The sequence below is a fragment of the Cariama cristata genome, unplaced genomic scaffold (genome assembly GCF_000690535.1).
Source record: "Cariama cristata isolate BGI_N322 unplaced genomic scaffold, ASM69053v1 scaffold20490, whole genome shotgun sequence".
NCBI lineage: Eukaryota > Metazoa > Chordata > Aves > Cariamiformes > Cariamidae > Cariama > Cariama cristata.
The window spans coordinates 1-21,559 of record NW_009595634.1 but is presented as its reverse complement, the minus strand read 5'-3'; the positions used below and the strand labels follow the sequence as shown (position 1 = coordinate 21,559).

Sequence of the window (21,559 nt, the reverse complement as noted above, 5' to 3'; positions counted from 1 at the left end):
TTAAAATAATCAGCATATTTAAGTTGCGGATATGTGACACTTCAAACTATTCATGTTCAACATTTTTTTCCCAGTAAAGCAGCTACACTTACAAAACTCACTTAACCTGCATGCCAAGCCTCAGTTTGTATGTTAATTTATTATTTTTTAATCAAGCCAGACTCTGAATGGCGTCAAAAATCAAGCGTATAGCAAGTTTATTATTCTGGCACAGATGCTGTTTGTCCAATAAGCAAAGCTGAGTTTTTGGAATATGCCACTGCAAACAGTATGTCATCTCCTACAATAAATGTCTTCCCTCTCAGTTCTTTGCAGATGGCTGTTACCATATGATCGTTAATGGATCGTGTGACACAGGTGATTAGGGAATGCCCTGTTTCCAGCAGTGCTAGGCTGTGATTTTGTTTGCTTTTGTGGGTGTTTCCAGTCTTTCTCTGAGTGGGCCACTGCTTGCTGCCTGATGTTTATTTAATTCACTTCCTAATCCTTTTCAAGGCCTTCCCAAACTCTCTTTTGGATTTTCATTTCTTCACTCAAGTGTTTCCTCCGGATTTTGACCTGCTAATGGAAGAGGAAGGCAAATTCTGCAAAATCCCCACTGCAACTGCTGGTACTACGGCCGTTGACTGGAGTGGAGCCCGGATCAGACCTTCATGCATGAGCTACCTTCATGCAAAGCAAATACCTCGTGGGCTTCCGTGCGAGGATCGCTTGCAAGGGAAGGGTTACTCATGTTTACAGGCTTACGTCTCAGAGGAGTGAATTCAAGCAGGGATCTGTTTGTTTTCCTGCAAGAAAGCCATTCAATAACGTTGAGGTTGTAAATGAGTGTTTATAGATTTAGAGATTTTTTTTTAATGGAACAAATGACATTCGGTTTACCAGAGGAAGCCAAGCTATGACTATTGCAACATAAGGTTGCTTGCTAATGTTTAGGCTATCCATCAGTGCAGGAGGACATGAACAGGTAGAAAGGTTCTGATAAGAGGCTGGACCCTGGATGCTATCCAAACCTATTAAGCACATGTGAGGAGAGAAAAAAACTTTCTGAGAACAGAAGCTTTCAAAATTGTCCTGTCATCTTTGTTGTTACTAATGGCGAGAATACTGTTCTTTATCAAACATCTGGCTGCTTGTAGTAATGCACTGTAGCAGTGATTCGGTTGGGTTGCTAGCAAAAGAGGTTACCTTTTGAACCAATGACGCTTCCAAGGATTGTGTGGGGACCCTAACTTTTGGGTAACCAGAATATCCTGGTTAGTATTAATTAGTCGTCTTTTCTATTCTGTTTCATAAGCTATCCTCCCTCATCCTGCTGACAGCTACTGGTACTGGTTGGTTCATCTGTGTTTTCATCCTTCAATCTGTGTGCAAAATGCTTTTAAAGTGGAAAAAAAGGCAACAAGTAAGACGTACTTTCCCTTCCCCCACTTTAAAACCAGTTTATATAAAACAATTTCAGCTGGCTAGTTTATGAGCACCCCTACACCAATAAACCTATGCGTCTACAGAAAGGAGGAAAAATTTATTTCTTTGGTAAAGAAGTCTCTATAAGCAGGTTTCCAAAGAATTATTAAAACAGTATGGGTGGGGAAGGACTAGAGTTTAAAGATACGGAAAAATATCTTGCCAAGGACTTCTTGTGAGGCCCAGGACTTCTCACTAATTGAAGTCAAAAGCATAGCTTCCGTGGTGACCAGTTTAGGTTCTTAATCTAAGCTGTACCAAAACCCCATAGCTGGTTGGGATTGCGGTGAGTGTTTCTGTTTAATTGAAGAGTATAAAGTCTGCAGCGGATTCAGTGCACTTGCAAAAGAAGCTGATGAAACAGCTACATTTTGTCTCATGGGACAATTTGTTATTTCAGAATTACTTTCTGTGGGGCCTTGAGTGTTTAAGATTTCCTCTGGTCACCTATACGAGCCAGTAAGAAATTTCTCCTTCTTGATCTAGGCAATCTTTTCCCTTCCTTTGTTGCTCCGAAACTCATGTTGTGGTTACACCCCCAAATTTCTCTGAATAAAGTCATTTAACATTCCAAAGAAACCACACTTTGGATTGAAGAGCTTTATGTAGGAAACATTTTGACTCACACCATTTGCATGGCAGTTGCTTGTTTGCCACTATCAGGAAGAGAAATGTGGTTTCTAGAAAGGAGCAGCTACAAAAAAGTCTACTGAAAACAGGAAAAACAAAGCATAGCTAGATAGCAGGTCCTGTTGCTGATTAACAGGAGAGCCATGAAAAATGCTTCCTATACTTTCTATGCGCTTGTCAGAAAGGAAACCTCAGTGGTTGCTAAGTTTCTCCAAGGAAGCACATCCACAACTTGTATCCCAGCACCAAAGAGGAAGGATGCTGGAAAGCCAGAGAAGAAACTTGTCCTTTTCCTGCCAGTGGGCTTGCCAAGGCCCAAGAAGCAGCCCAGCAAGTCCGAAGCAAGCAAGTCGACCTGAAGGTACACGACATCTACTGCAGTAAATGAGTTCATGAACTGAGGTGGTTAGCGTTGCCTTTTGTGATGGATTAGTACAATCCCTCCAGGAAGAAGAACATGTTCAGCTGTTTGCTGAGGGCTCTATTGTCTTCAATCATTGTATTTTATTGTGTGTCAACACGTTTTGATAGTTTAGTAGAATATGAGGGAAAACAGATTCATCATGACTCCAGATCAGCTTGCAGCTACCAAACAAACCCCACAGTTGATAGGCACTGCTGATTTGCTTCATTTAGCTACCAGCGAGTGATCCTGCCCTCAGTACTGAAAATACCATTTGATCAGAGAACAGGATTGCTTTCAATTTTTTTCTCTGTCGTTGACCTACTCTGCAATCCTGGGTGAGGTATTTCATGTCTTTGGCCCCCGTTCCCACTCCCAGGGCTAGTGGGATTGGTTTGCTTTGGAAGCTTTAGCTCTCATGACATGTGTATGTAGTGCCTGGCATTACGGGCCCCCATTCTTAGGTATAATGTCTACACGCTGTCGTAATAGATAAATTGCTACTAATAACACAGCTGCTCTCCATGCTCCCCATCCACCTCACTGCCAATTCCTACATCTGTCATCTCAAAGCAAATATCCTGGAATTATGAAGCCTTGTGCTTTACTGGTTTGCCTCATACAGACCCAGATGACTTTGTGGTAAGAAAAAAAAATAAAAAGGAAAATGCAGAAGTTGATTACTTAAAGTGTTGCAGCTGCTTCTGATGTAGAATTGGCTGTTTACTACATATACAGCTAAAACCGAACAGACAAGATCAGACACAGGGCAAGTAAAAAGAATGTTCCAACATTTTTGTGCATAACACCAAAAGGCATCAGGAGACTGCGTGCGCTGTGACAGTGCTGGGAACCTTTCCCTCACCAGGTTGAAACACATGCCTAACCCGGACTTTCCAAAATGAAAGTACCGCCAACACTCTATCTCCTCCTCAATTGCTTTCCTCTGCATTTCTCGGTTGGACTCGATGATCTTAAAGGTCTTTTCCAACCTAAATGATTCTGTGATTCTATGACTCTCACCGTCAGCCCCTTCACGCTTCCCCTCCATCAGTCACAAGCTGCATGGTCAGTACTTCCCAGGCTGTAGCTCAGACTGAATCTCAGCTGGCATTGGCCTGTCCCTGTCCAAAGTGGGGAGGTGGAGGGACATCAGAGTCACCCAAAGTGGCTCCAGACATCTCCCGGCGGTGGGGCAAGCAGAGCCCAGGCTGTGCCCTGCGCTGGCGTGTTCCTGCCCTGAGGGCAGCAGTGCCGACCCCACCGGAGATACCACGGGCCAGTTCCTTGAAAATATGCATTACCTGAGCACAGAAACTTGTCTTTCCCTGATTTTGCGCCTACCAACCAGCATGACTTGCATGTATCTGCCTAGTCTCCCTTTTTCTAGTAACTGTTCTGATTACCATCCTCCTCATGACTCCTTATGAGTGTTTGAGACTGAGAACAGTCACCCCTGACAGCCAAAACCATTGCTACCTGTTGTGGTAACGACTCTCCCTGCTAGCTGAGCCTTCCTCAAACATCTGGAGAACAACGCGACTCTGCAAGAGCAACAGCAGAAATGGCATTGCCTGTGGCAGACTTCCCATCCTTGACACAAACCATTGCTCTCCGTTACTGGTCTTGGATCGCAGCTGTGTGAGTGCAAATCAAATGCAGCAACAGAACAGCTGGATGAAGCCAGTATTTCCAGGTTTTTGTGTATGAACTCTTCTCCTCCCATCATGCACCATCTCACACCAAAGTTCATTTTTGCCTGTTCCTTTCATAGTTTTGAGGTCTCTGCTAGTAGCAAGTCTGTGTGGAGATTTGCAAATAGATTATATGTGGAAAATTGCTGTCAACATCTGAAAATACGCGTATCATTAAGACACAACTGCTTGAAAACGGAGACAGCTCAAGGAAAGTTATGGCTTGAACTTTTGTCCATTGACTGAAACATTTTTAATTGTTTTAAGCTAGTTTGTTGTGGGATGTTTTCATAACCTGAGACATAACATATGCTGCACATTATTTCTTTTATGCAAGTGACTTTCAAAATAACTCATCCTGTTCCAGTATCATGGCTGCATGTCTGAAACTTGCCAGGAAAGCAGTTGTGCTTATGACAAAAGTTTGTGTGAAGTCTATTCAATCTAAAGAGTGTGCTATCTCTCTGGTTCATACAATTTTTGTAGTGATGAACAGTCATGCTTTAAGATCCTGTGAATGACTCACATCCACTGGCAAGAGTTGGTATAAAATGAAAGCCTGTATTTCTAGGTTTCTGTTCCTTGTTCACTAATTGCCACAAATGGCCTGATTTGAGGCATCTGACCATCTCTAGCTTTCATTTATCTCAATGAGACTTCTTTGATGTCAGTCACAGATGGTGATCAACTCTTCTGCAAAACACAACTCTTAACCTCCCTGTTCGCTGTTCTGTAAAATATTGTGAGATTGCCACCTAGCTCAAGAAGACTTAATCATCCAATGAAGCTTTAATATTTCGAGGTTCTTAGATGAAAGACACTGTGTAAGGATAAAGAATTACCTCCGGACTATGGACCTGCTCTGTTTCTTGTGAAGTCAGTCTGACCAAAGTCAATGCTATCCCTTTTTCTGATCGGAAGTTGAGGGTTCTGCAAGCTATTTCTTTTTTGTAGGAGACAATGATGATTGAGACAAGTGTCTTTGAAGCAGGACTGTCCATTTGCAAAGAAGATACTTATTCCTTTGCTCAGAGCCCCAGGTTTCCTTTGGTGAGCACTCAGCATACAAACTCAATTCCTCATCTGTTCTCAAGGCCATGCCATGTGCCTGTGTTTTACAGAGTCCAATGTCTGCAAAATCACTGGTACAAAGGGCTGGGACAGGGCTCAAGAGCCTCTTGCACTGAACAGAGATCAAATACACTTAGATCGTCAACAGATGTCTGTCTGCCCTTGGAGGTCTTTCAGACCTCTGAGAACGGATTCCATAATATTCATATGCCTGCTCTTGTGCTTCCTTCTGTGAAAAATTAGAAAAAAAGCCTTCATATCCAATTAAGTGGATTCCTTCACATCATTCCCCCAGTGTAGAGCAGAACATGCAGAATAATTGATCCCTACCCTCTTTATTAAAAACATTTCTATATTAAAAGACCTTTATTATATTTCACTCTTACTTTTCCAGACTAAACAAATCTAATTCCTCAACGCTTCCCATTGGCATCTTTCTTCCCAAGCATGTTTCTCAACCCTCCAGGCACTTGGTGCTCCCATCAGCTCTCTATATGTTTCTCAAACGGTGGTGACCCCAACTGGATACGTGTTTCTAGCTGGAGTCTCGGCACACACTCTCACTTCTCTTTGTCATTTGGGCACTTTTCCTACAGAAACAGCAGTGCTGCAGACAATATACCAACTCTGCACATGCAGGTTGGTGTTGTGTGTCCATCTGCTCCGGGCTCCGTACAGCTATCGACAGTGATCGGAGTCAGTTACACAGGGACACCTGCTACTCACCCCACCCCAATTTTAGAAAGGCTAACCCCAACTGCTGGGTTGGCAGCAAAATGCTTTTGCTCATTGACGTTGCAAATCTCTGCTGCCTGCTTTCACTTCCACAGACTTGGAGGCAACACCTATAGTGTACTACATCTTGACCAAAGTAATTCATTTTAAACATTTGGAAGTTCTGTCTTAAGAACAATTAGAACAAATAACATGTTTTGATGAAAAAGTAAAATTGTCAGAGAAGGTCTTCTGAATCCTTCCCTTGGTAGTGCTGGCATTTCAACTTGTTTTGTAAAGAATTTGCTTAGCTGATAGATTGACAAAAGGTCAGGTGTCCTCCACACAGTCACAGGGGAAACACCATCAGAGATACGTTGTAAGTACCATGGCAAACGTATAGAGATGGTTTTATGAGAAGGCTTGTTTGCTGTCCTGTTCAGTGAAGGTCAACAAATCCTGTGGCTTGAAGGGCTGAGTGAAGTAGCCTGCAGCAAAACTTACAGAGCTGTCAGAAAAGGAAAGTTCACATTTTAAAGCACAGTGATGCAACGTGACATTCAAAATAACAGGTAATAGGGAGTTACACAGCCTGGAAGCGTTCATCTGATCTGAATCAGGTTTTACTGCTTTTCAGTACTTCAGTGAGGTGCAGAGTGCTGGGATGTGGGCAGTGCCAGACACAGCACACACACAGGTGCCTGGCAAGGGTCTCCTGGCATTCTGGCTGCCGGGGACAACTGCGCTAGTGCAGGAAAGACCAGATTGCATTTGGCTTGCAATGCTCTCCGCTCCCACCAAGAACCTGGTATTTATAGGTGATATTGCATCCAGCTTCAAACCTAGCCACCGTGCTCTTTATCAGTGGTTGCATCCTGTTGAGGAGGAGATGAAAGAGGAGAAGCCACAATCAACCTCTCAGCAAAATATGGGAAGTGTCTTGCAGGCCCAGAGGCTTATTTTGAAACAAATAGCAATCGCCAAATTCTTGTGGGCACGAACGCAACTAACCTTGAACAAGTGCGGCATAACATCTCAGCTGTTTTCATGCCATTTACTGAAATGGGAGAGCAGCTGGGAGGACCTCTTTTTGTCTTTTAAGTTAGAAAATTTAGAAGTGGAGACTTTTTTTCTCAGAGTGTGTTAATGGCACTCAGAAGTAACTGAATATGCATTTCTTGTTTCTCAGATAATCACTAATCCAATTCCTAGTTGCGTTCTTTTCTTTAAAATTAAACAAGAGGGCATCACAAAACTGAGATGTGGCTTTGCCAGCAAAATATTTATATAAAGGTTTTCAGTTTCTGGCCATAAATGAGAAGATACAGGAGACAGGAGATTTTGATTAAAACCTGGTGAAAATAGTTTGGACTTTTGGACTTTTATTAAATGGTCTGGTCAAAAAGGATAATGTAATGAGAGAAATTTTTGTTGTTGGATTAATTTAAGCACTTTTTGCACTGCCAGTTTTGGGCCATGGTTTTGGTTCCATCACCTTTACCCTAGTGTTACTCTGTTGACTTGATTGGCATAATTTCTGATTGACATTATCATAAGTGAGATCTATAATCGCTTTCTTTGCCTTCAGGAAACAGAATAGCCGTTAGAGGAAATATAGGACTGTACTCATTAAAAGTACCCAGCGTTTTGTTTTGAATACAAGAAAACGTAAAAGGTTTCTGCAGGTGTTTCTGAAGAGTTAGCAGAATATTCTTTGCCACATGCTCAGATGTAATGGCCTTAATCGTGGTGTACAGCTCTCCTAGCTGCCTCAGGACGTTAAACATGTTGGAAAAGGTGTCTCTGTTCCCCTGTAAAAGCCGAATTTGCTTTTACAGCCACTACCCATAATGCAGTGGGAGAACGGTGTTAATAACCATTTCATTGGGGCTGCAGAAATCTTTTGCACCTCTCCAGGGAAGAAGCAACTTTTTCTTCTGTAAGTGGCCAAGGTGTTACCTTTGGAAACTTTGGCTCTTGGGATTCAAATGCTTTCTTACACTCATAACCTGTGCTACCTAATTGTTCTCCAGGGGAGTAAAAGTAGGTTGGTGGGTTGGGTTTTGGCCTGTAATTGTTTCTGGCTTTGTTTGAACATTTGAAGGCTGTAGGTATGCACGGTACTCAAACAGGGGAAATGGCAGTCATGGTTATTTAATGGGAGCAGTGGGACCTATGAAGTCTCAAGGACAATCTCAGGAAGGCTCATACAAAGACCCCCTAGAGCTATACGCAGAGTTGGAAAGGGTTGGGTATACTCCTCCCGTCCACGTGGTGCAGCTGCTCTTCCCTGAACACTATGAAGGGCTGCATAATGACACAAAATGTTTTGCTGGGCCTACGAAACCTTTGGAAATGATCAGCCTGTGAAAAAAAAGTAGGTTTTTGTTATAGAAAATGAAGTGGTCTAGTAAAGTGTTTGCACTACACTGTAAGGCTTTAGTCCGTGTACTGGATGTCAGTGTATTTATGTCTTTACCTACCTTGATATTGCTAGCTTGCTCTCGATTTGCTCAGAGGAAGCAAAGATTCAAAGGTCAGCACTGAGTGGTTTTGAAAAATCAAGTGGTGACTGTATCTCCCACAAACTTGGAGAGACGAATCACAGTTCGTGCCAATTTTAAATACTTCCCACATTGTCTTACAGTTTCTTGTGCTCATTCTTCTCCCCTTTCCCTTTAAGAATTTCATTTCTTCTTTATGAAAAAGAGGTAGCTGATACTTCTAATTATTTTTTTTAATGTACTTTGACCTCAGACAAAATTTGATGGAATTATTGCTATAATAATGCATCATGGGCATGATCTTCAACACTAACCTCAAGGCAGCTTACCTCCCATTAGGAAATGAATTCCCAATGGGAAATGTGGTTGCCTGGCATGAATAAGAATCAGGTCACTCGGTCTAAATGACTAATTACGAGGTTTTGTACTTAGCTTTTGTATCCCAGTTTTGGCCTATAAATGCAGACAAGTTTTAGATTTAATTAGTAGTAACTTCAATTAGAGGCCCAAGTATCAATGTTACTGAAGTGCAACTCCATCCACATTGGAAGACACCCCTGTTTCACAGCAGTACAAAGGCTGTGGAGTTCAGTGGTGTTTCTGTACCCTGTAAATCAGAGAGATGTTCAAGATAACCAGGTCTCCAAGCAGTGGACTCACGCAGCCATGTACGAGCTTTGGGCTGCTGATGAGCTTGTGTACACACCCCATTGAGTATGCAAACTATGAAGTGCAGCTATTAATTCATACAGTTCCTAGCTGAAATCAGCTGAAATACTGGTAATCATTAGGCTTTGGTTTGTGTCTGAATATTGCTTTAAAAGTCTTTTTGTTTCTCTTTTTTTTTTTTCCCCGGTAGTTTCAATGCAGCAGCTGTAGGACTGGAAAACAGGACTTTTGAGGTTTTTTTCCTATTCTTCCACTGCTTCACTGTTGCCTCTACTTACTCTCTTGAACTAAAACTGGGTCTTAGATTTAGTCATGGACATCTACAGTTAGGAATTTCTGTAAGCTGTCTGATTTACTGAGGCTTGTTCTACAGTTCTCAGTTCCTGTCACCCTCAGTGGCTGAGAAAAATCTGGCTTTGTCTCTTTTAGGTGATAATGTGGGGCCTCATCTGCCTCTCAAGAAACTGTGACACTTCTTAGATTAACCGTATACTCTGTCTGTGATTAAAAGTGGGCGTTCCCTAGATACCTTTTTTTGAGGAAATGGAGGAATATGTGGAGGAAATGAGGAAATATTTCAGTGAGGTCAAAGATATCCAGCATGTTCTGCAAATTGTCTGTCAAGGTTGAATAGTGAGACTGCATTACGCAGCATGCACAGACAGTTCTGTAAGCCATGTTCCTATTTAAAAACATTCAAGTGGAACAAACTTACTTTTTCATGTCACAACCAAGATCATATTCACATTTCAACAGTGGGAAGGAAAGATAAAAGACTTAATTCAGCTTTCACCATGCTGGAGATTTTCTCTGGCTCCACCTCTGCCCCTTCCTCTGTCCTCATTCCCAGTGTTTTTGAACTCTGCCTGCAGTGCATTTCAGTGCTTGCCAAGATATCCCCATCTAAGGGTGAGTTAATGAGAACATCTGGCCAGGAATGAGCGATGATGCTCTGTGACCCACCCACTCAGCACATCTGGTGGTCGTGGCCATGGATGGGGAACCTTACCGAGTACTAAGGCTTCTGCGAGGAAAGAGGATTTTGACATCTGTGGCTGGATTTATTGAAAGTACCCAAATTCAATTGGTTATATAAAGGGGCTTTCATGTCAGTGGGAGAAATGTCTATAAATACGTGCATACGCACACATGCGTATACACCTTTTTATATAATTACAGTATACTGTCAATGAGTAAGAATGTGGACTGCCTAAAAACTGTCTTTATAGATAATTAGTCCCGAAGGTCCTAAACTGGTTAACCATCAAGGCATATTGCAAAAGACCTTTCTTTGGTAAGGGCTTTTTGAAGGGGCTGAATGTACATTCTCTCTAGAAGGAGGAGAGGATGAAAAGACTTTATGTGCTTGGTTGGCAGAGTTCCTTTTTGAAATGATTATTTCAAAACTGTTGGATTATTTTTGTCCTTCTAATGATGAATTAACGTGTCCAGACACTTTTGCGAGCATCTTTTTATATTACTTATATATAAATCAATAAATACCAACGCTCTGCTGTTGTTTTGCTTTGCTGGTAAAAAAAAAAAAGAAAATAAATGGATTTTTCAGACAGCACAATGAATCATCAATGAAATGAAAACACTGGGCAAATTCTCTTTTGTTTAAGAGAATGGCCTGTACACAGTTCAAGCCAGCACATTTTTCATGGGATGCAAGGGAGCAGTTCAAAGAATTGGCAAGGAGTGGGTCCTGCATATTCATGAGGCTGGGCAAGGAGGTAAAAAAAAGAAAATAAATGGATTTTTCAGACAGCACAATGAATCATCAATGAAATGAAAACACTGGGCAAATTCTCTTTTGTTTAAGAGAATGGCCTGTACACAGTTCAAGCCAGCACATTTTTCATGGGATGCAAGGGAGCAGTTCAAAGAATTGGCAAGGAGTGGGTCCTGCATATTCATGAGGCTGGGCAAGGAGGTGAAGGTACCGGAGAAGGCAGAAAAGCAATGTGAGGATAGAGTGGAATGTGGAGCGAGTTACCACGGTATCCTATTTTACTGCTGTTTGACGTAAAGCCCCTTTGCTTTTACACAACCACTGGAATTGAATGGAAGCAGCTCTGGGCAGACATAATGTGCCCTTCTCTTCTCTCCCCAGTCTCCAGCCTGTGTTCCCGAAGTCAGTCAAGATCTTATCCAACAGGCAGAGGAGAAACTCGAAAACAGCCCCTGCAAAGAGCTATTCTCTCACTGTACAAAGTAAGTATAACTCGGTACCCAAAGACTGCAGGGCTGCAGTCACCAGCTTGTAAGGAATGCGTCAGGTAAAGGGAAACATTTCAATTTGAACGTGAAGCAGGTATCTTCAGCCTATGTTCCTGATCCTAGAGGCATAGCTGACAAGCAATGAAGTCATTTCAGCTGAACAAAATATAATAAATATTTCCATGCCATTATATACACTACACACAGGCACTTAGTGTTTCAGGTATTTGACAGAGTGTTCTAGCCAAGTAAACCAGCCATGGATTTCATGCTGTGTGAAAAGAGCTACAATAGTAATGTATCCAAAGAAAACATCTCTGTTTCAAAGTGAATAAAAATTAAGTGGCTATACAGTCCATTTAGACAGAGGAATGTGCAAACTTGCTCCACATGGCTTTTCCAGAAAATCTTCACCAGGAGAATGGGGCTTTTTTAATGCTTTCTGTCTCTCTGTGGTGTTCAAACGAATGCGCGTTATTTCATCCTTTGCCTGGGAAGAGGCTTCTCAGTTTTTGTAGCGGCGAGGTGATTTGTATTATTATGTGCTAAAGCTCCAGGTATGCAATCTGCATTTGCAAACACTGACCTGAGTATGTTCATGCCAGTAGATCATAAACCAATAAAAATATGAAAAGGAGGGACCATCACAAGCCGGCCCATGTGGTTTCTGGCTGAGCACGGTTTGTTTTCCCTGGATGATGTAATGGGGATTTGTAAAATTCGCTCTGCTGTCATTCATTGTTTTGACTCATTTCATTGACCTTTTCTGTTTTCAGTTATTCTTTGCGTTGGTAGGAGATGTGGGTTATTTCTGGCCTTCTCTTATAACATAACCAGTTTCCTTGCATTGGCCTGGTGTCATGTAGAGATGCTTGTATAACTCGCACCAGTTGTGTGTGCCAGTCCCAGTGACAAAGGCAGAGCTGTGCTCGACACAAACCCCCCTGATGCCTGTTCCCAGTTCTCAAATCGGTTTAAAAGCTGACAGTTCCCTCTAAAATGCACTTTGTTGTTGCCAAAGAGGGGAACTAAAAAGCAAACAACTGCTGAAAGGCAGCTATTGTTCTTTAAAATACGTGCAGCTTTTAATTAACTGAATGGAATAGGCTAGCGTTGGACACCACTTAATTCAGGCTTGTATTCAGTGACAGCCATTCCTTCGTCTCAACTGAAACAGATAAATGAGCCAGGTTTGAGACCTTGTTAATAAATATGCTGATCATTTCACATGGACCGAAATGGGGTCAAAAGGAAGTTTTAAAAACTTGCTGTTGGTATTTACTAAATGTACTGAATAATGTTAATTTTGGAAGAGTTCACAGTCGGACCAAAAAAGGGAGGCATACATACAAATGTGAAGCTTGCTATCCTGTAAGAGCAGGAACAGGGATGAGTTTCAGACACATCTTCATAGATAAGATCAGTCTGTGGGAGAAACGCATGGAGAGCTCTAACTTCTGCTTTGACCTTTCATATTTTGACTGTCTGCTCCTGCCCCCCTCCAATTTCCCTTAGAATTTTGCCTTTGAATTTGGACATTTTTTAAAGTTCATTAAGACATACTTTTTATTTTATTTTGTAAGCTTGAAACCACTTAGGAGAAACTGTATGATCTGTGTCCAATCAAAGTTAATGAAGACAACAACAATTCGACTTCTGAATGCTGAATATGTGCAATTACCTGCCTGTTCCAAATAGATGGTGCAAGAATTACCAAAAAATATTCAAACAGCTAAGAAATTCCAAAAACTCATGAACAGGGAGGAACTAAACTGAGGAGACACATTATTCGTGGTGAATTGTTTGCTCAGGTCTAGAACTGCCCCAGAGTAAGACATAGATTATCCATTCCCAAACCAGAGTAGTCCTTCAGAGAGGATTTCCTCCTCCAGCAAAATCTGGAAATGTGTCCGTATACCCTTAGATACAGACACAAAAGTGTCTGTATACACCGAGAAAGAAATACTAATTTCTTGTGGGCATTTTTCACCCAAAACCGAGTGTTGTCCTCACCAATGCTGCCAGCAGAGGTGGGTGCAGGAGCCCCAGTAAGCAAGGCAAGAACCAAACCCAGGAGGTGAACGACCCCCGTGTTAAACACAACCACCTTCATCTCAGGCAGCGCTCTCAGCTCAGCCCATCTTTTCTTAGCTCTGAACCCTTGGCCTTTCTTATGAGCTGTCTGCTGGTCTCTGGCTGCTTGTTGCCCGTCACAAGCAACATATTTCTCACATTTGCAGACTGGCCTTTTTATTCCTTTATTCCTTTGATTATGCAAAAGACTTTGCATCCACCGCATGAGCCCAAAAATTCTTTTCTTGATCCAGAAACAAATCCTCACCCCTTTTCAGACTTTCTTTCCTCTGTTTTACTCTACAAAGCACATAGCTGTTAGGAAAAGCCCTTTGACTTTAATCACAGTTACTACTTCTTCTCTATAGCAGGAATTGAAATATTGATTTTTCTTACTCAAAATAACACCTCTGATAGTCCCTCTTTGACAGAAATGAGCTTCAGCTAGAAATTTTCAATCCAGTGGTAAACATCCCCCAAAGTTTAGGAGCTCGGTTCCTGAGGGTGTTAATTTAATAACAGAAGCAAAGACGTTTGTTGTCTAGTGACTAACAGCCTTTGTAAAAGTCCATTGAAGTCAGTGGGAGACACCCTGTTAATTTTCAGCAAGCGTAACCAGTACGTATTACTGTTCAGCTTGTATAAGGCCTCCTGTTATGAAATAAATCAAACATATCACTTTGTTCCTAGTCTGAAACTATGAGTAAAATAAAGTACAAAATAAAGTAGAAGTGAAATGATCCTACCATACAAGAAGTCTGGATTTTCTCCTCTTGTTCTGTTTCTGTTTTGCTCCAAGTTCAGGATTATAAAATGCTTATATATCCTTTTCATCTGAGATAGATCTGTCCTTGACCACCTGAGTGGGGAACCATTCCAAGAATACCTAAACAGCATGTACTTCGACAGGTTTCTCCAGTGGAAATGGTTGGAAAGGTAAGTGTCACAATTTTTTTTTTAAATTAAAAATGAATACAAAGGGTTTATTTTTGCTTTCCGTGCAAAGTCTGTAGAATACGCTTAAAATCTGACCGCTGAGATAGTATGTTTGCTCCCTTTGCCTTCAAGACAGTTTGGCCTTTCTTCATTGTTACCAATGCCTCATCCTAATGTTTGCCATTTATGGCCCTCTTTGTGCAGCAATTCTTTTTCTCTTTTCACTCTTCTCCTTCAGGAAGGTCCATCAAGACTCGTTCCCCATTTCCCTGAGCTCCACTCCAGGGAAGCTCTCCCACAGAACTCCAGGAAGGCTTTCCTAATTTTAGCATTTGTTTTTAAGTGTTCATTGTTAGAAGGTTCAGGAAGAGGTAATAGCTTTAGCCACAGGAAAATGCCATATAGAAAAGTCACAGTTATATTGGCATTAGACTCAATTTAACCATGAGCTGAGTCTCCAGCTGTGACGATCCAATGAATGCAATTGGTGTCTGGGATATGGATAGCTCCCCTTCATCCTCCGTGAGTGTGCTTACACCTATGAGTACTCCTCAACCGCTCCCTTCTCTTGCACTCCTGAAGGTGACATGCTCCAGCAAGCTGCTTAGGCACCTTTTTTGCACAGTACGTTTGTGCACGGCAAGTGAATAGGAAAAGACCTACAGCCTGTAAAAAAATAGGCATCCAAATCTCCTGTGCTCTGAGAAATGTCTGTGGCCAATTTCACCATAGGCCCTGTCACCACAAGCTACTCATGGCACAGCTTGAAGGACACATTGCACTTTTTTATAACCTACCCTTGTGCATCTATAATGCTAAATGTAAGATAAGCATCCAGTCTCTGACATTTGCATTTGCAAACACTGTGCCTAAGCAAGACTGAAACAGATGCTGCTTGCTAGGGAAGTAAAGAATAAAACAGAAATCCACCCCAAAACACCAGGGAGCCTGTTTTGGCTTCTAAAGCTCAAGTATTCGGCCATTTAATGGTATTAGGTACATTAGGCACGTTAGGTACAATTAAAGTACATTCAGCAACTTCGGTTGTCTTTCTGTTTAGCTACACTCTGAATACGGTGACTTTTTGTCTGGACCAGTTATCACTGTTGTTAAATCACTATAAACAGACAAAAGTATGGCATATATGTCCTCGCACCATATTTACTGGCTACACATTTCTGAGCACATTTAATAACCAGGCAGCCTTAGTGGGTATTAATTTGCAAGGAGAGGGCTCTTTGCCTTCTCCTTGTCGGTGAGGGCTGTAGCAGACGTACACTGCTGGGTAACAGTGACCTTGAGTTGAGAGAAGCCCCGGTTTCCACAAATGGAATTAATTACGGCAGATGAGTTAGGGCCAGATCCATGAGCGGTGTGTATCAGCATGATGCCTCAGAGATCAAAGGAGCTGTGCCAGTTCCTCTCCCTGGAAAGCTACAAAGCTGCTGCACAAGAGGGAAGGGAAGCGGTGGGCAGAGAGGAGAGCCATTTCATGCCAAGACATGCTCCACATGCCATCTTTACTGAATCCAGCATTTACTCTTCCATTTCAATTAAAAAAAACCCCATCAGATGATTCATCTCTAGCCAGGCTATTTCCTATCTTTTTTCACATTTGGGATAAGGAATTTTCTGAAATGCTTTGAGGATTTTCTTTTTCCATTCCCCCAACGAATGTGACAGGCGGTTGGATATGCCTGGCTTAAGAAGCTGGGAGAACTGTTTTTAGAATTAGCGAAGAGATGTTAGTAGCACAGTGATCATCAGATCCTTCTGACAGCCTGCTGGTTCCAACGGAGGAGTCACACGGTCCATTTATTCCAGGGACATTGCTGAGCGTGTAGTTACCACTGCTAATTGTTGCTTTTAACCCCAATAGCATTTGCAGTATCCTCACAGAAGCCTGAAAGTAGCATATTTTCTTCTTCCAGTTTTGGCCTTCTGCATGTTTTTCTTCCCCCACTTTTAAAACCAATAATGTACATAACTGAAAGAATTCATTTTAACATTTATTCCTTACTGCCATCAACTTCATCATCACTGTTGTGGGAACAGCCACGTTTTTGTGCTCCTTCTGCCGGCTGGCTGCCCGCCAGAGGAAAACAAAGCCGGTAGGAATATCCATATCGATGACTAATATAATTGTAAAACTTCGGTGATGGAGTGGTGGATACAAAATCGGATCTCTCTGAATCTAGAGTTCTTATTCTATCACCTTATAAAACTTTTATGGTAACAAAGAATAAGTTACATGTAGGGCTGGAGCCATTTTGGTAGAGCAGAATTTTGTGGGAATCCTGTGAGATCATATAATAATGCTGTCTAGTGATTGTCAGGGAGCACTCTGCCCTCAGAAACAGAGACAGACTTATTTAACCCTTAATTTGGCCTTTAAAAGGGAAGAGATGTTTTTCATTCCTTCTTACTGCTGATGCTCTCCCAGGAGGCAGGTACCCGTGGCGGGGCCGGACTGATTGGAGCTCGGCTTCCTGCTCTCCCCTCCTGCGAACGGCACCTAAACCCACCTCTCCCGTTCCTGGGATCGTTTCTTTCCTTGTTTCACATCAGTTTCCTGTTTTGTTTAAGGTCAAGACACCAGAAATATTTTCTGGTGGGTTGAATTTTGGAGCTCTTTTTCTCGTCTTGAAGACCAAGCAAAGCAATAAAGTGTTAGCCCAGCACTATCCTTAAAAAAATCCTATATATCATGAGAATTAATGTCTTGTTGGAAGCTCTCAGGCCTCTTTGCTTAACAAAGACCAAAGCTATATAATGGAGATTCAGAACCTCCTTGGTCCTAAGATGCTAGCAGAAATTATACTGATGACTCACTAATGTGTTGTATTTTATTACAGCTTAATATGTTGGAATTGAAAAGTTCAAGCCATACATAGTATTGAAGTAATGTAATTACATAATTATATATTACATTATATAATATGATTACCTTGAAATAATGTGATTATATAATATTTATCTATTTTGCTTTTCAAAAGTATACTCTGAAATAAATAAATCATGGAGAGTGCATTAAATGTAGTGTGTCTTGTTTTTTGTTTTTTTTCATTTCCTTTTCTTCCAGGCAACCAGTAACGAAAAACACGTTTCGGCAGTACAGGGTACTAGGGAAAGGCGGCTTTGGGGAGGTGAGTAATTCTGAAAGTTTCTGTTAAGACTGTTTCTTACTTCTCAGGCACTGCAGGTTACAGGAGCCTGATGCGACAGAGGCTGATTTTCATTAATTGCTGACAGTTTTTCCTAACCTCTCATGACACCGTAATCTCAAAAGAACACTTTTGAGAATTATTTTGTATTCGACTGTTGCATTCACAGTGGAATTAGGGTCACACCCTTCTTCATATTTTACCGATGGCCCGAGGTCGCTGCCTCAGCAGCGGAGTCCGAGGAGGTGCGGACAGGCTTCAGCGGAGCAGATTACAATGGGCACAGACTAAAGGAGGTGGGATAGGAAGCAGGCGGAGGAAAGTGAAATAATTAAACCAATATTACATAGCAGGTTTGGAAACAGTAGTCGGTTCCCCAGCTGCCCCCGCCTGTGCTTTATTCGCTACGCCGCCGTCTCTAACCTTAAAAGGACTAAATCAGATCAGATCGTGAGGAGTAAAGTGCAACCCAGACACAGCGTTTGCTTCGAATTACCCAGCAATTGTTCTCTTTAATTCGCAGGTCTGCGCTTGCCAAGTCCGAGCGACAGGGAAGATGTACGCCTGCAAGAGATTAGAGAAGAAGAGAATAAAAAAGCGGAAAGGCGAATCCATGGCACTAAATGAAAAGCAGATTTTAGAAAAAGTCAATAGTCAGTTTGTAGTGAGTATTGAACTCCCTAGCGCTCAGCTCCCTGCTCACCTGCTGAGCACTGTTCTTGTTGGATCCGATGCCTCCTCCAACTCCTGCTACAGGGAAGGTGCCAGAAGCTGACACCCTTCACTTTGCACCTTAGTCCTGCCCCAGGCACCTTTGCCGGGTCTCATTTTAGTCTCTGATCTGTGAGAAATGCACCAACCAAGGTGTCCCTACTATGGGAACATGATGCATTTTAGAGCCTTGACTGGCATCAGGGCTGCATCAGGCTGAGCTGTTTTTATCCAGAGTGATTACCTGAATTCCCAGTGTCTGGGAGAGGGGAACTTGGAGGAGACTGAGGGAGATTTAACCCAAATAGATCAGAAGAGATTGGCTGGTAGAAGCATCTAAGCAGTGATGTGGAGCTGGTCTGCCTGATGTAGGGCTTTCCTGAGTCATGCTAGCTCTTGTGTCTCTTTAAAAACTTGCCTTTGATTTTAAAGGAAAAAGGTGTTGTTACCTCAGCATCTGTCGTGTTCTTTACATTTATTTTAGGAAACACTGTGAAAACAACAGATGCAAGATGTTTACTTACCTCTGGCAGAAGCAAAGATGATGGCACATACTTAAAAGTACTGGGTAGCTTTTGGCTTGTCTGATTGTTCCTGGGACAGCCGCCAGAGCCTCGCAGGGGTGATGCTGACCTTCATGACTCAGTGATGGTCCGTTTGAGCACCACAGGGCTGGTCCACGCTACCTGGGCCTTCCTGGGAACCTACTGAGATGATAGTTTTTTGACAGCTACCCAGCAAACCAGTGCAGCGGGAGGTGTAGATTCCTTTGATTATTAAGATATCTCTTACATGGAAAAGTATGCCTGGAATTAGTATGTTTGTCCAGCCTGTGAAGCTACCTGAGCATTACCCTTGAGGGTTTCTGACGATGAATAGGCTGGATTCAACAAATTGATCTACAAAATCCTAACATCTGATTTTTCTGTACTTTTAAAATGTACATTTGCTATTGTAATCAGGCCCATATCAAATTCAGTCAATGTGGTTTTTTCCTTTTCTAGAGAAAATCTTTAATGAAAAGTTACTGCTTTCTTCTTAGCAACTAACTGAACTGTCACAACTATGCTACAAATGTTTTTCTAGGTCAATTTAGCCTACGCCTATGAAACAAAGGATGCACTGTGTTTAGTTCTGACCATAATGAATGGAGGTGACCTGAAGTTTCATATCTACAACATGGGAAACCCAGGCTTTGAGGAGGAAAGAGCTTTGTTTTATGCAGCAGAGATTCTTTGTGGCTTAGAAGACCTTCATAAAGAAAATACTGTGTACAGGTAAGCGCCGTCTAGAGTCTTAGAACATCTTTTCTGGGTAGAAAAGAATTGCCTGCATCCTCCCTGCTCATTGTGGTCCTGTACAGCTTAGATGCCTCAGTGCTTTGCCTGAAATTTTGCAGAGCCCTGTGCAAATATAGGATGATTCAGTAATCGTGGAAGGAAGCAGTTGCTTCACTAAATACATCCTGTCTAAATTACACAGAACTAACACAAAGCTCCCCAAACCCTACCTCAACGTGCACTGGGTGACTTAAGAAAATTATGAACGTTCCTTTAAATGGGTTTCATTAAGGAATCTAGTTTCTAGTTGGTATGAAATGGAGATCATTCTATTCAAGCCTCTGTTTTAATTAGTTAGATTATATTGCATTAGGGGCTGCAGCACGTCGGATGTGGAAAAACCATCTCTTCTATCCCAGAGGGAGCGCAATTAGCGCAAGAGGATGTTTGAGCCACAGGGCATGGATTTACGCTTTAGGACACAAACTAGTTTGATTAGCTAGATTGGATCATGGTGGTGGCCGTAGCGTGCCAGCCATGGAAGAAGGCACATTCACAGCCGTGTCCCACCCGCCGCGGGTGCAGCCAGCGGGCAGAGCAGTGCCCGGCACGGTGACAGGCGACCAGCTTCGAGAAGGACAAATTTCAACTTCTCAGTTTCCAGTCTGGCTTACAGCGCCATACGAGCGCTTTTGCAGGGCATCATAGGGTTTACTTGCTGGATAAGCAGGGTGATTGCAGACAGAGTTCTTGTGACTGCATGAGGATTTGGGTTTTTTTTAATCAACGACCAATGTAGTTGTAAACAACATTTAATGTTTGTCTTCATCATCCCAGCTTGTGAAATCATTATTACTGGCATTCACAGAAGAGGTCCTGTAAATTGATGAAGGAACTTCCAAGGACAATGATTAATATACAATAATATGTTCCTTTCAAAAACTAAGCCACACTTTAAATCATTTGATATGCCCATGTGTAATAAGCGTTATGCATATGCTTGTATACATAGAAATTACAATATTGTTGTTCCTTGGAGGAGAGCTCGAGCAAACTGCCACTTGATTGCCTCAGTGTGACTCAGATCTCGCTAGCTGGCATAAGGAGGGCAGACAGATAACATGCTGATTTAGTTGGCGCTGGCCCAAGAAGAAGATCTTTTTCCCCAAGGAACAAAATGGAATTAAGTGTTTAATGTCAATTGAAAAATCAAATAATGAGTGACGTGTCTGGCTTCCCTTTTCTTTAAAAAACATCGTACCATATTAAAAAAAGTTTCAGGAGGTATTATAGTTTTTCTTTTACAAGTATTAGATCACAAGCATACTTTATTGATGAAAATGATTGGTACATTCATAACATGGCTGGTAAAATGCCATACTAATGCCACTTTCTAATAAAACAAATCAGATCTGTCCATCTAAAATAGCATGTGGCTCTGAGACAAATGGCATCCTACTTCCTTAAGCAATTGTTTCATGTTGCTCTTAAAAGAGCTGCTAGTTTACACCTCAGATGGCCCATTCATTTTGGTGATGAATGATACTATATCCTTGTAGGTGACATTTTCTAGCAGTATTTTCGGAGCATCTGCAGAGACCCCTAATTTGTAATACCACAGCGTGTTTTGGGACCTGTGAGAAGTGCTATATAGGTCAATAAAATATAGCTGCTAAATGCTACCGCTTTCTCAAGGTGAATAATTCATCGCAAAACACTTATTCCTCAGACTTAATTTCATTTTCTATGAACAAAATGCTTCTCAGTAAATCACAGCATCGGAAAATACAACCCCATCTCATGGGCCGGTGACGCACACTGCGGACGTGCCCCAAGAGAACAACCAGGCCAGGTTTCAGGCTGAGAGTCAGTTTTATCTAATTCAGAATTCCTTTGCCAAACATGGTGCTTACGTTACATTTCTCAACTGCATCATGTTAGTAAAGGTCAACAGGTCGATTGTTCATGGAAAGCAAACATAAAAAGCTGCTGGTTCTCCTTGAATTATTTATAGATACAA

General features: G+C 41.9%; 1 protein-coding gene across 1 annotated transcript in view; it reads left to right on the top strand.

Annotated features, from left to right (window-relative positions):
- Positions 1-19,536, top strand: part of LOC104163771 (G protein-coupled receptor kinase 5-like) — a gene marked incomplete at both ends in the record, with an annotated part of 37,231 nt that extends 17,695 nt beyond the window's left edge. The window contains 5 exon segments of the mRNA XM_009702888.1: positions 11,269-11,369; positions 14,292-14,384; positions 17,467-17,530; positions 18,072-18,212; positions 19,346-19,536. Coding sequence (XP_009701190.1) covers positions 11,269-11,369; positions 14,292-14,384; positions 17,467-17,530; positions 18,072-18,212; positions 19,346-19,536 — 590 coding nt within the window.
- Between the last annotated feature and the right edge of the window lie 2,023 nt (positions 19,537-21,559).